General features: G+C 37.1%; 1 protein-coding gene across 1 annotated transcript; it reads right to left on the reverse strand.

The window, feature by feature from the left end:
• Nucleotides 1-4902: 4902 nt before the first annotated feature.
• On the reverse strand, nt 4903-7729 carry LOC139712993 (solute carrier family 52, riboflavin transporter, member 3-B-like). Its single transcript, XM_071624772.1, has 2 exons — nt 6458-7729; nt 4903-5237 (listed from the first exon to the last, which is right to left on the reverse strand). Exons 1-2 carry the CDS (start codon nt 7727-7729, stop codon nt 4965-4967), a joined length of 1545 nt encoding a protein of 514 aa, XP_071480873.1. The 3' UTR covers nt 4903-4964.
• Between the last annotated feature and the right edge of the window lie 6464 nt (nt 7730-14193).

The raw sequence follows: 14193 nt of genomic DNA on the forward strand, positions 1-14193 counted from the left end.
ACTCGCGGGTGTTGGTTTCGTGACGTGCACTCATACTGAATTAAGGAGTTTTGTTCGTTATTCCGAAGCTATTTTTATTCGAAAATGGCACAGGTTCGTTATTCAGAAGGTTCGGGTTTTTTTTTTGTGTGTGTGTGTGTGTGTGTGTGTGTGTGTGTGTGTGTGTTTTGCTTTCCTTTCTTTAGGTTTTGACTTTTTGTATCGGTTTGTGTCTGGAGAGAAGGGCGATCTAATCAAAGGAGTAAAGGGCTTAAATGTAATCATGAGGGGCTATCGTCAGGTGATACGTACTGCTCAAGACAAAGTCGCAATAAAGCTGAGATTGTGAGGTAAAATAGATCACTGGGCATTTATTTATAGTAGTTGTAGCCATGCTCCGTCATGGGCTTTGTAAAGACGGCAGGATGACAGTATATAATTCATCTTACATGAAAGCAGGGGCGGATCCAGGGAGGACCGTAACCGGCGCACGCCCCCCCCCCCTTTATTTTTTGTTGAAACAAAAGAAATAAAAAGAAAAAAATGGGGGATGGGGTGCGTGCGCCCCCCCCCCCATTAATTTTGTAAACACGCTCCCTCTTTACGGAATTCCTGGATCCGCCCCTGTGAAAGTCTGACTGTTGTAAACAATGTACAGGTGTATTGATGTTATTATACCCCAACATGGGTAAGAGGGTATGATACAGGGTATTGCGTGACTGAATTCTCTCGAATTCGAATTCGAATTGAGTTGGGATTTAACACGTATAATTGCTGTTATAATGTATAGTTGAGAAAAGACATCTCTTTTCGTGATGGTCAATGAAGAAAATGTGTTGTCATGGTAATGTCTTTTCATGACAGAGACCATACAATCCTTTGGATGAAACTGCTCCCTAAGTGTTTGACCACCTGAGATGAAATTGGGCACGTGGGATTGTAGGATTATGGCCATTAATTTTGTACTTGTGCGAGACATCCTGTTTTCCAGAGTAGCAGCAAGTATGTTGCCATGGTAACAACACATTTGTTACTGTTTATTTTTCTTGGCGGAGTACCAGAATAAAAGTGTTGGCGGGGACTTATTTCTAGTTCTGAAACAACCTTCAAACATTTGTTATCCCTATATCTAAATGAAATGTTTTGTCCGTTGTAGTGAACTCAAACTATAAACGTGTAGCTCGCCGAGCAGTGGCTAATGGTGGAAGGTCCTACACTGTATTATACACGGGATGTCCAAGCTTTTATTCCTGCCATTTTATTCTTTCCCAGCCCCATCCTTGGAAAAGACGTTTTATTAAGTTCTCCTTTACTCTGTTGTAAAAATTAATACTTGACAAGGCTGGGGAGACATGACTTTGTGGAACAGTAGGGTAAAAACGGACGGAGTTGTAATGAATGTAGCAAAGTAATCAGTATTGTCATTATCATTGACATAATAATGTCACACACCTAACCTTCGATAAAAATAACCTTAAATAAGCTGAGAGCCGATCTCAATAATAAACCCAAACTGACGTTAATGAACCTTGCATCTCAATTGTGTGATATTTGATTTCCTTGACATTGAGCGAGCTTGAAGAACAAAGTCGTATGGTAATGCAGTACATGTATTAATGGCAGGTACACAGCATTGCACTCCTATAAAGGCGTCAAGTGGTTTTGTGGCCTCGGTGAACAATGTGTGTCAACGTGAATCGATCACAGATATAAAAGTGAGAATTCTGGCAAGTTAAATGAATACCTCGCTTTGATGTTTGATGGTCAAGTATCTGATTCACTCTTTATTGTGTGAGTTTCGTTAGTTCGTCCTCTGATCAGGTGAGCAGATTAATTTTATTGGAGTAATTCGTGAAGTGACATGTAATATTCTGACCTCTGAATTTGGGCATAGTGATCGAGTTGTCTCATTCATCCATGCAAAATGTGGGCACGCTGTGCTGTTCCTGACTGTAGCTAACCAACAAGAACTAAGTATTAGTCTGCATTCTTGTTAGAATACTTCCTCTATCCAGAGACGAGCGTGTGCAACTTTAAACTCCTGAAGAAGGTGCGGGACGCAGAAAAATAGAGTCAAATAAACATATACCTTATTGGCCAAAAACTGCTTTTCCTGTTTGAATTTTAATATATATAGACATACGTATATATATATATATATATATATATATATATATATATATATATATATATATATATGATCACTATATGATCACTATATGATCACTATATGATCACTATATGTCCACTATTCGTGGACATATAGTGATCAACCTGTGTGCTTATTGTCCTAACAAGACCGAAAGCTCGGCAATGAGATTAAAACCTAAAATGGCATTAAAACGCTTTATCCTGGCGAGGAAAGCGCATGTTTGGTGTCTTGTTTCTAAAACATGCGCTTTCCTCGCCAGGATAAAGCGTTTTAATACCATTTTAGGTTTTAATCTCATTGCCGAGCTTTCGGTCTTGTTAGGACAATAAGCACACACGTTGATCACTATATGTCCACGAATGCTCTTCTTCTCGTACTGAATAAATAATGAAGGAGCTACACTGGTGCTGTACACGGTCAGGATCCCCTTCTCGCTCTCTCTCTCTCTCTCTCTCTCTCTCTCTCTCTATATATATATATATATATATATATATATATATATATATATATATATATATATACTTCATTGTAGGCATACAACAGCTGCCAAACGTATGTTTTCATATTTGATATAAACCAGATAAGTCTTTATGTATAAACTTGCGGTACAAAATAAACACATATCTAACGCTTATGGGAAATTATGAAAATCTTTCTTATTGATATACATGTATTATCAAACACTACAACTTATAGAAAAAAACCACAACAATTCAAATAACTTTGAAAGAATCCAATATTTGCAAAGAATGACTAATGTATGGAAGTTTGTTATTCATTATTTTGTGCATGCATACTTTGATTCATTTTTGAAATCGGTTCTTGCTCAAATTCGGGTGATGAGTATACCTCAGCCGTTTTGTCATTTAGATATCGCTGGATGAGAAGACTACAACACTTTGTAACATCATGTATAGAAAACTATATATATATATATATATAAAGAAAATATAAAGAAAATTCAGCATATTTTCACTTTCTGTACTCTCTAAAAAACTCGAGTGAAAATATTTACTCTTAAAGGAGTGAATACAAAAAAGAGCGAAATTGGAGTGAATTTTGAGTGAAAATGTTCATTTTCACTCATTTTGGAGTGACCTCAGGGATCACTCGAAGATTTTGGAGTGATCCCTGAGGTCACTCTAAAACGAGTGAAAATGAACATTTTCACTCAAAATTCACTCCAATTTCACCCTAAATTCACTCTTTTTTGTATTCACTCCTTCAAGAGTGAATATTTTCACTCGATTTTTCTTTTTAGAGAGTATCATGATAAAAGAGCTCTTAACTTAGCTCTATCAGAAACCAGGGCGAATACCCTGAACAGCAACTAGTCAGCAAGAAGCGTAGGGAATGTGTATACTCTCCCAAAAAGAAATATAATTTGTGGAATTATTATATTTTCTTTATATCGTTTTCCATTTGAGAATTCAAACCGAGCAGATTTATCTCATAACATCATACTGCTCAGCAGTGTCAAAGACAGTACAGTGCACTCCCGTTATAACGAACACGGTTATAACAAAATTCGGTTACAACGAAGTAAAAATTCAGGCCCCAACGTTATCCACTCTATGTATTTTTATTGTTTATTTGTTCGGTTATAACAAAACTTCGATACAACGAAAGAAAACTGCCGGTCCTGAGGACTTCGCAGTAATGGGAGTCCACTGTACGAAATTCCAGCTACCAATCAGTGTTATCCGTTACTCTTAGCAAGAAAGTGTACATACGAATGACACGTTCAAGCCTGTAAAGCAATGTTCGTAAAGTACTTTAAGTCTTGTCTAAGGATGATGACACGGTAAGATATAAAACAACAACAACCGGCCATCAAATCTAAAAGATAATGATGAACCTTGATATATTGATTTGATATGGGGGTATGTAACTTGCCCTTGTATATTCATACAATGTACAGGCACGTACATAGGCCCTACATTTACTTATTCGCTATTTTTCTAACACATGTGTCTTCAACACGTTGTAGCAGTTTATTCTTCTTACTGGTCACACGATGTATTTATATCAGAATACTTTCCAGTACAGTATCGCGCTTGATTCTTCATCACTGAAAATACAAGGAAAAAGCTTCTTCAACAACATATACGATAGTGGAGGATGCGTGACGTACTGCTAGCGACACAGTTTTGCTCCTGCAACTATTGCTCCAGTGTTATTTTCTCCAAGGACTTATTGGGTTGTGGTTAGGTGATAGGGTTTAGGTTTAGTTTGAGGTGAGGATGAGGGCTGGTAGATTTTGTGTTTGGCTTGGCGTGCAGATATTTCATGGGAGCGATTGTCGCAGGAGCAAATGTCATGGAACTGCCTTACGTGTTGTCACGCTGTCTGGAATCGGTTCAATATCTAGTAATGTAATAAAATGTGATCACTAATATACCATCTTTAAGATACGACGTTGCTCATGTTACTTATAACTATGTGATCTCACATTGTGTTAGAATAATAATTTTGACAGGGTAATTACTATTGTATCAGCTGCGTATGATGATTATGAAGAATGTATGGTAATTCATAACACATGTATTGTAATTTTGTCTTAGATGTAATTGTTGAAATTGTTGAAACTAGTTATGAGTTTCATATTTGTATATCATTATGTTTGATTACGTTGAAAAAAAAATGTAAATGATGCCATATGGAGAATGAATAAATCAAATCAAATCAAATCAAATTCAATTCAAACTTGAATACCACGCGAACGAGCTAATTGAGTTGCTAAACTATGTCACAATCTATATCACCCTTCATGGAAATGTCCATATTATTTAGAATAACAGCAAATGTGATAAGTCGTTGTTTTATTGGCCATTCAATCTTCAACACCTGAAAGGAGCGGATACAACGATGAAGGTGAGATCTTCTCGCATGTCACCATGTCACACTCGTCTACATAGGAGGTGTGGAAGATCTCAAAGACGTTGATGACAGGAAACATGGCAAAAGTTCCTATGACAACCCCGACTTGACCAATGACACCGCTCCATATGAGATGCTTTCTGCTGTTCCTTTCTTGACGAAGGATCCAAACGATGCCGGCTTTACAGTAGGACAACAAGAGGCCCTGGCCAGTCCAACAGGCGATCTAAACGTTTGATATTTAAAGAATAAAGTAGAGAAAGAAAAGAAAAATAATATCTATTTCTGTATTAGAATATTCACAACATCTTATAACAGGGACATTCATTTCTGCTGATATTCAGCAGACTTGCTTTTCAAGGAAGCCCTGTGCAAAATACAGTTAAAAAAAAAAATCAGTTTAAAACAAACAATATAAAACAAACAATCAAACAAACAGAAATGAAAAAAAATATCTAAAGCATTTCACAAATCAATTTTTTCAACTACATTTGCAAAGGGTACTCAAAGGATACTAAAACTTAGTGATATGAAAACTATTGCTGCATGTTGCAGTGTAGCGCGTTACTTCAGTTTTTAGAGAATTTCATGCAAATTCAATTTTCAAAACGAAATTGTGTTCCCCTTGCAATAGCAGTGTCTTTTGAGAAAAATGAGAAACAATGGGTTATGTCTGTATAAGGCAATAACGATACCAACTCTACCAGCTGTATTCCTGCTCTTATTATCATGAAGTATAGAGAACCATTATCAAGTTACAGTGGAATCAGGGAATCTTCAGAATTTAGCTTAATTTATATTTCAAAAAGATGAAAGGGAAATTCATCAAGTGAGGAAAAGACCCTATGAGATGAATATATCTCTTTATGCTGCTTTGACTCAAGGAATTACTAAGCGAATTTGCTCGACTTTTTGAGTCCAGAATATTCATCTTTTTTTTTTTCTTCATGTATAGTACTGGTATAATCTTATATTCATGTGCAATACAAAACTCATGTACCACAACAAGTCCATTTTTGCAATGCCGGGGCCGCGGATCCATCTGGTTCTGCGCACCCCGGCGGAACCCTCGGAGACTTATGGGTTTTTGCAGTGATTTTTTTTTAGTTAGTCTATAGATTTCGTTTGTTTTTCTGTTGTTTTATTTTGATGAGACCCAAATGTATATATGCCTATATACACGTGTGTGTGTGTGTGTGTGTGTGTGTGCATCTCTGTGTGTGTGTAACCCCGATCCATCCCTCGCGCCCTATATCTTAATGTATCTCTTAATATACTTATGTAGTGGAAAAATGAGCAAAGAAATTCGATTCATTCGGGATTCGAATCCCGATGGAATCCCATTTTCTTTGCTCATTTTTCCACTATCGATATTTTTTCCACTATCGATATTCATTTCTGGTCAGTTTTCTTCTGTCTGCGTTTCTGAATATAATTATTACTTACAATGAGAATATTGCTGATGACAAGCCCTTGAAGTGGAGGGTGTGGACTCATCAAAGCTACTGCCATGCCGTAACCTGCGCAGATGGTTCCGAGCAAGAAGGTAAGAACGACCAGTGTGAAACTGCAGATTGGCTTGATAAGGAAGAGGAAATAACCCACCAATTTGGAAATGCCCCCAGAGATGACCACGTACTCGTACACAGATTGCCCATAGGCGCTGGCCGAGAAGCTCTGAATCGGAGACATGATGCCGTACATCAGTAAGCACTTTCCAAACAAAATTGTGTACAGACAAACGAATTGCAATGTCGACAGTGACCGTTGTTCATTGTCGTGATTGTTGTTTGTCTCAGAGGGCGGCACATCACTGCGTGCCACCTCTGACAGAGGTATCAGTTCTTCGTCATCAGCAGCAGAACCAGCGCAACGACACAGACCGCCACAAGGGTCGTGCTTCGCTGGCCGACCATCATCACACGGGACGTGCTCGCGGATGGCGCTGGGCAGTATGTTGAGACCTACAAAGGAGATCAGACAGAGCAGCATTATTCCCGTGAGGACAAAGAATAATTCCCGGGGACCAAAGTCGACTCGAGGACCACTGTCCATCCAGGTAGTACAGTTGTATATCTCCGAGGCGTTTCCAACCCACGTATGGTTTAGAAAAGTGGCGTTTTGTACGCATGAGTCTTGCCGCATAATGTGCTGAACGATTGCTATGAATGAAGGTGACAAAGCGCCAAGTCCATGTCCGATCCAATACCAGTTCAAATAGGCAGGTTTCAGCAAAGACATAAACCCAGTAAAAGTTGAATTTGACGTTATGGAGGCCATCGAAGTGCAAATAAAAAGGATGAAGAACGGAGTGCTATGAAGCTTGTTGTCGATAGGCCACACAGTGTAGCTATCCCACAGAAATGCTAACAAGAGGTTTCCTGTAGCCGCAATGACTGTCAGCAGATATATTACGGGAATTTCTGGTCTGTACAGCATTTTTGGAGCAAATCGGTTGAAAAGAACGAATAGCAGTTGGCCAACGAAGGCGAATTGTGCTATGCAGCTCAAATATGAATTGAGTTTGTATTTTTCTGGTATCCCCTCGGCGATCAGAACGGGTACTTCCACCATCATTCCAGCTACGCTGATCCATGAGCCGATGCCAAAGAGGATGACGAGCAAAGCGACGAAGAGCGAAATTTGCTGCTGTGCCTCAGACACCGCTGTCTTGGCGTGCTTGGAGCGGCTGAAGAAGTCACGGATAGATTTTGTCATTGCCGATATTGGTCGATGCAGCTACGTGAAAAAAGAAAATGTAGCGATAAAGTAAATTGTTGAGTATGCCACTGCATGTATGAGTGATTGAGGAAGTCTATGAAATAAAACAATATTGTTTTGTCAGTATGATAATTGGTATCTAGAATTTTTATCATAATTAGGCATCAAATAAAAAGTGTTATAGAATGGTTCCAGCCACCCTGCTATTTAGCTGGAGGATGACGTCAGCATATCACAACAGTCTCCCATAATGTTTATGGTCGCTAATTTTAGCCACAATACTACCACCTTATGTTATTGCTACCATATTTTCCACCTTAGTGTATACCTTTAAAAATAACAGGTATACATGACTTTATAACTTTATAAAGTAAAAATTAAAAACTGAACTTTGTCAGCATTTTGTTGCATATTTCTTGTAGGGCCTACGCTACTACTGACTCCCCTCCCCCCCCCCCCCCCCCCCACACACACACACTTTTTTTCCCCAAAAAATACAGAGGATCAGACTGAGAACGAATAGACGTCCCTGTTCCCATAAATTCGGCCCCCTCACTATGAGAAATGTAGCGTTGCCCCTGATAGAGACTAATAGGTTGCGTTTATACTTAAGTTTTGTTGGGCAATAATCAGCGTTTTGAAACGTACTTAGCGAAAAAAAAACACACAACTCACTTTGTCAAACGTCGTTTCATAACCGTCATATTACCGATTCAAACCTCACGCTTCGAATTTCAGCAGTACCACGCAGTTTTGCCAAGCGTGACACATCTATCGCAATAAGTCTTACAAAAATCATTAACATTGTCTGTCTAGCTAGGTATTTAATAGCTCGAGATCTAACTAACATTCTTTTTATCTGTACGTTGAGTGCATGCCCTTGGAGTAAACACGTTTACCCACGCTTAGCGATATTTCCCTTGGAATACAACTTCGTAATTTCCCTGAAAGCATGTTATCTGACTTTTCCCATAAAGTGATATATGAATCTTTTGCATGGCTGAATGAATTTTTCAGATAAATAAATTTATTGTTCCCTGTTTTTGTTTCAGACCAAAAGAAAGAAAAGTTTGTTTATTAGATCTGTCTTCGGCCTTCGACAATGTAGATCACAAATTCCTTGTCAATACTCTTACAAGTGTGGGTGACCAGGGACAGGCTCTCGATTGGAATAATAATAATGATAATAAGGTCTTATTTACCCAGGGTAGCCTCTTCAGTGTTGCCACTGCTCTACCAGAGGGCCCTGTCATTATCATGACCCCAGCGTTGCCAGGTACCCATTTATACACCTGGGTCGAGAGGGACGTGGTGGGTAAAACATCTTGTCCAAGGACGCAAGCACTGGGCGGGACTCGAACTCGGGTCCTCCGATCGGGAGTCGAGAGTCTTATCCACTATGCCACAGCGCCGAATCATACCTATCACGCCATTCACAATCTGTTCTTTTGAATGGTATCTTTGTCCTCAAAGCCATTAGGCTGTGGTGTACCTCAAGGCTCTGCTGGCGGGACACCCTTTTTTCTATTTATTTGATCGATCTGCGGAAAATATTTCAACGTCATTCTGTTCGGTATCATCTATATGCAGATGGCATATGGGTTTTTGTATCTTTTCCACCCCATCAGATCCAAGCATCCCATGCACAGCGCTGTCTACAGAAAATTGCATCTTTGATATTGATGCTTGGATGAGGTCTAACTCATTGCCTTTAAACCATAGCAAGTGGGAATTTATCCTTTTTGGTTCTAAATCTCACTTCAACAAGTTGAATATCACTTTCATTTCCATTGTAGGTAACGATATCCCTCTGTCAAAGTCATGTCGCAATCTGGGTGTTATGTTTGACTCTCACATGTTTATGTCTGATCAAATCACCAACATTTCTAAATCAGTCCGTTATCAATTGCGCAATATTGGTTTCATTCGAAAGTATTTGACTCGCTCTGTAACAGAAAAACTTGTTCATTCGCTCATTACTTCACGCCTTGATTTCGGTAATGGTCTGCATTTCAATTTACCGAACTCACAAATTGCCCAATTACAAAAACTATAAAACTGCATGCATCGTTTTTATTGTCAAGCAAATGCAGTCACGTCACTCCTTAAAGAGTCTTCATTGGTTGCTTATAAAGGAGCGTATTAGCTTTAAGATACTTCTTCTGGTTTATCATGTTATTGAGGGAACAGCTCCTGATTGCAGTGTATGTTTGTTTCGTCAATGCCACCTTCACGAACTCAGTCTTCGATCCTCAACTTCTGGTCTCTTGTATATATTCCGCTTGATATAATAAATCATTGGGGAACGAGCTTTCGCTCACGCTGATCAATACTTTGGAATTCACTTCCATGAGCTGCGAGACTCAAGCTCCATACAAAGAACATCCTTTAGGAGTAATCTAAAATCCTACTTGTTTGACAGTCATGCGTTTTGAAGAGAGACTATTGTCGTCTTGTTATTTGCATTCTTCTTCTTTTACGGTATCTTTTTGCTTTGGTGTAAAGCGCCTTGAGCATTCAATCAGAATGGAAAATGGCGCCATAAAAATTGTATGTTTTATTCTTGAAAGTCGAATCGTGACATTTGCGGTGAAGCGAAGTTCTTTCTGGCATTATGTTTAGGTCTATAGGAGTGCGCGTGTTACATATTCTTTTGTTTTTACTGTCTCCCTCCCTCCCTGCTTAGCCCTCCCAAATTTGCGTGGTGATTCGTCTTCATAATATACTTATTGCCATTATAGTGTTCACTATCTATGACTCTCTTATTATAGGCTTACATCATTGTCACACGTTGATGCAAGTGACGTAGAGATACATAATATCACTTAATCCTTATTTTGCGACAGTAATTAGCGTATTTTTTTAAATTATTCATTGGAATGGAAAAAAAAAACTGACACGCAGGAAGGGAAATCGAACGCGGAAAATGTCTGCTCAGCAAGCCTTCACATCAGCATCGTGATTATCATTATTTAGCGCTAATCAAATCACTTATCTGTATAAAAAAAGAACCTATAGGCCTAGCTCAATCGTCATCACCGTTCGAGCTAAACACTAAGCTCAGCAAACATATCACGTATAATGCCCTACGAACACTCCAGTGGTGTATCACGAGACAAACATGCTGCAACACATACCACAATGAGAATTAGCAAACCTTCTTTCCAAGTACTGCAGCAAGAATGATTAATAAATAATAAATGAAACAGTCTAAACTCTTTACGTACTTGCCCCGTATAAGAAATGCAACCGGGCAATATAAACCCATCTATCTCATTACAGCAGAAGATTAGTAATGAAATCACGCATCACTCTCATAAGTATAGTTTAATAGTTCTTAATAGTTCAATAGTTTATTTATTTCCATCATCACAAAGAAAAGAAAAGAAAAAGTTGACATAATTCAAAGTGATACAATTTTTTTTTCATTTCTCTTACACTCGTCCGATAAAGGATTTTTTTTTCAATACAATATAAATTATACACGAATGATGTCGTAAAAAAGAAACAATGCACTTTGTCATGGCAACAAAAATAGTAAATAATCACAATGATGGAAAACAGTGTTCCACTAAAAAAGCCACGCTTGTAAAACGTGGAACACTGGAAAAAAACAACAACAGCACCAATTTGTTATACCAATAAGACATATTCATTTTAAATTCTTCTATATACTATTGTACATTTTACTCATTGATATAATGATGTTGATACTATGAACAATACTTACTAGGATTTTAGGATGCAAACGTATAAACTATATAACATATCACATTTGTGGCACAGACACTAAGGGGCCAGGTGTGCCAGGAAAATTGAACGGAAAGGAATATATGCAATCGGCCACAAAAAAAAAAACATAACGACGACAACAACAACAACAATAACACAATACACAGAAACAACAGAATTTGAGGAAATGCACTCAGACAGATACTGGACAACGAAGAACGAGGAAAAAGGAGCAGGGAAGAATAGAGAAGGAAAAGGAGAGGGATGGAAAAGGTCTGTGGACACACTACAAAATCTCAAGGACAAGTGAAACATGACGGGTTTTTTCATTGAACAGAATTAACTGGTATATTTAGAAAGCAAATATTTTTTGAGTTTATACGTAAATGTAATTAACTTCACAGATTCTTTTAGATCATTATCTAAGCTATTCCAAAATCTGGGTCCGGTATAAACAAATGTATTTTGAGTGTGTACAGTTCTAACTAAGGGAAGATGAAATTCTTTAGATTGTCTAGTGGGATAGTTATGTACGTGGCTGTTACGGTGAAATAAAGAATAAAATATTTTGGGTAGATGATTGCAATTGTAATTAAACATAAATTGACCAAGTTGAAACAAATACAACTCTTTTATTTTCAGAATTTTGTGCTCAAGGAAAAGCTTGTCAGTATGTGCTCGGATATGAAGGTTAAAAACGATTCTGAGCGCCATCTTTTGCAGAAGAAAAAGTTTATCTAACAATGTCGAATATGTATTCCCCCAAGCAAGAATTCCGTAATTCAAGTACGGCAATACCAAACTTGAATAAAGCGTAATCAAAGCCGAAGAAGGAAGATAATATTTCAATCTATTCATTATGCCTATGTTACGTGCAATTACTTTACAAATATTGTTTATGTGACACTTCCATGATAACTTATTATCAACACAAACACCTAAGAATTTAATAGACGAAACCTCTTCTAGGGGAGTAGTGTCAAATATAACATTACCTGGTAATCTATCTAAACAATTACTGAAAAACATATACTTTGTCTTCTCAATATTCAGTGACAATTTATTTGCATATATCCATTGTGAGACATTCTTCAATTCATCATTCACTGTACTAATCAAAGTATTAGGGTCAGGGTGGGAATAAAAAAGATTGGAATCATCCGCGAATAATATGAAAGAGCGTTTATCTGAAGATCTATAAAAATCATTAATGTAAACTATAAATAACAGTGGGCCTAACAAACTTCCTTGCGGAACACCACATTCTATTTTCTTCATAGAAGAATCAAAACTGTTCACATGTACATATTGAAATCTGTCAGATAAATAACTCGTAAACCATTGCAAGGCTTTTCCGCGAATACCATAATGGGATAACTTAGAAAGAAGTATACCGTGATTAATCGTATCAAAAGCCTTTGGGAAGTCCAGGAAGATGCCTATTGTATGCGAAAATGTATCAAGTGCATGTGTAATCTTTTCCACAAAGGTAAGTAAAGCGTGGGTGGTGTTGTGATTTTCTCTGAATCCAAATTGAAAATTCGTAAATATATTACTCATATTGAAACATTTTACAGTTCGGATATATACTATTCTTTCCAAAATTTTAGAAATTGAAGTTAATAACGATATTGGTCTGTAATTATTGACATCATTTTTCTCCCCTTTCTTATATATAGGTATAACTTTGGCAGTCTTCATTTGACTTGGTACAAGCCCAGTACTAAGTGATAGATTAATAATATATACTAAAGGATCTATTATTTCAAGAATTATATTTTTCAACAAATAATTATCGATTCCATCACAACCTGGGCTTTTCCCTTCTTTCAAATTATTAATAATATCAATAACTTCTTCATTATACGTAGGGTCCAAAAATATGGTTTTAGGATTAGGTATATCTAAAAAATCAGAAAACACTTTATTAGATGAAGGGATACTTTGTGATAAATTTTTCCCAATCGATGCAAAAAAATCATTAAAAATTTCGGCCATACCAGCAGGTACATTGCTTGAGGTATTACCCCATCGTACTTCTGATATACTAGATGCATCATTAGATGTATTCATAACATCTTGTATTGTTTTCCAAGTATTCTTAATATCATTTTTATATTTCATTATCTGGTTGACATAAAATTTTCTCTTTTGTAAACGCAATAAATTAGTAAGCGTATTTTTGTAAGTCACATATTTTTGTCTGTTTTTATCCGTAGGGTTACTCCTGTATTTATAAAGCAAATTATTTTTTCTATTAATCGATCTTAAAAGTGATTGGGTTATCCACGGGAGTCTTGGAGTTCTTTTATAAGAACTTTTCCTTGTGCAAAACGGAATATGTTCATCAATTTTAGAAGTGATAGTTTTCATAAAATAATCATAACACAAATCAAGATCGGTATTGTTGTATACAAAAAACCAATCAATATCTTTTAAACTATTTTGCAAATTAATAAGATTATTGGCCGTAATCTTACGACGTCTCTGATAATTATTTTGCCCTGGAGATAACTTAATTGGCACTTGTGTAAAGATTGGATAATGATCAGAGATGTCAGATAAAACAATACCAGACTCGGGAATTTTGAGAATGTTACAAAAAATGTTATCAATCAAAGTGGCAGATCGGTCAGTAACACGGGTCGGCTTAGAAATTAACGGTAATAAAGAAACAGACATTAAGGTTTCTACAAATTCTTGCGAAATATGTTGGGAGTTACATTTCA

Source organism: Diadema antillarum, unplaced genomic scaffold (genome assembly GCF_040938485.1).
Source record: "Diadema antillarum isolate AM-2024a unplaced genomic scaffold, OU_Dant_1.0 seq00001888_RagTag, whole genome shotgun sequence".
NCBI lineage: Eukaryota > Metazoa > Echinodermata > Echinoidea > Diadematoida > Diadematidae > Diadema > Diadema antillarum.

Coding starts and splice junctions, on each gene's coding strand:
- LOC139712993 (XM_071624772.1), bottom strand. CDS start 7,729: ATGACAAAATCTATCCGTGACTTCTTCAGCCGCTCCAAGCACGCCAAG. Junction 5,238..6,457: donor TCATCAGCAATATTCTCATT/GTAAGTAATAAT, acceptor TCAAACGTTTAG/ATCGCCTGTTGGACTGGCCA.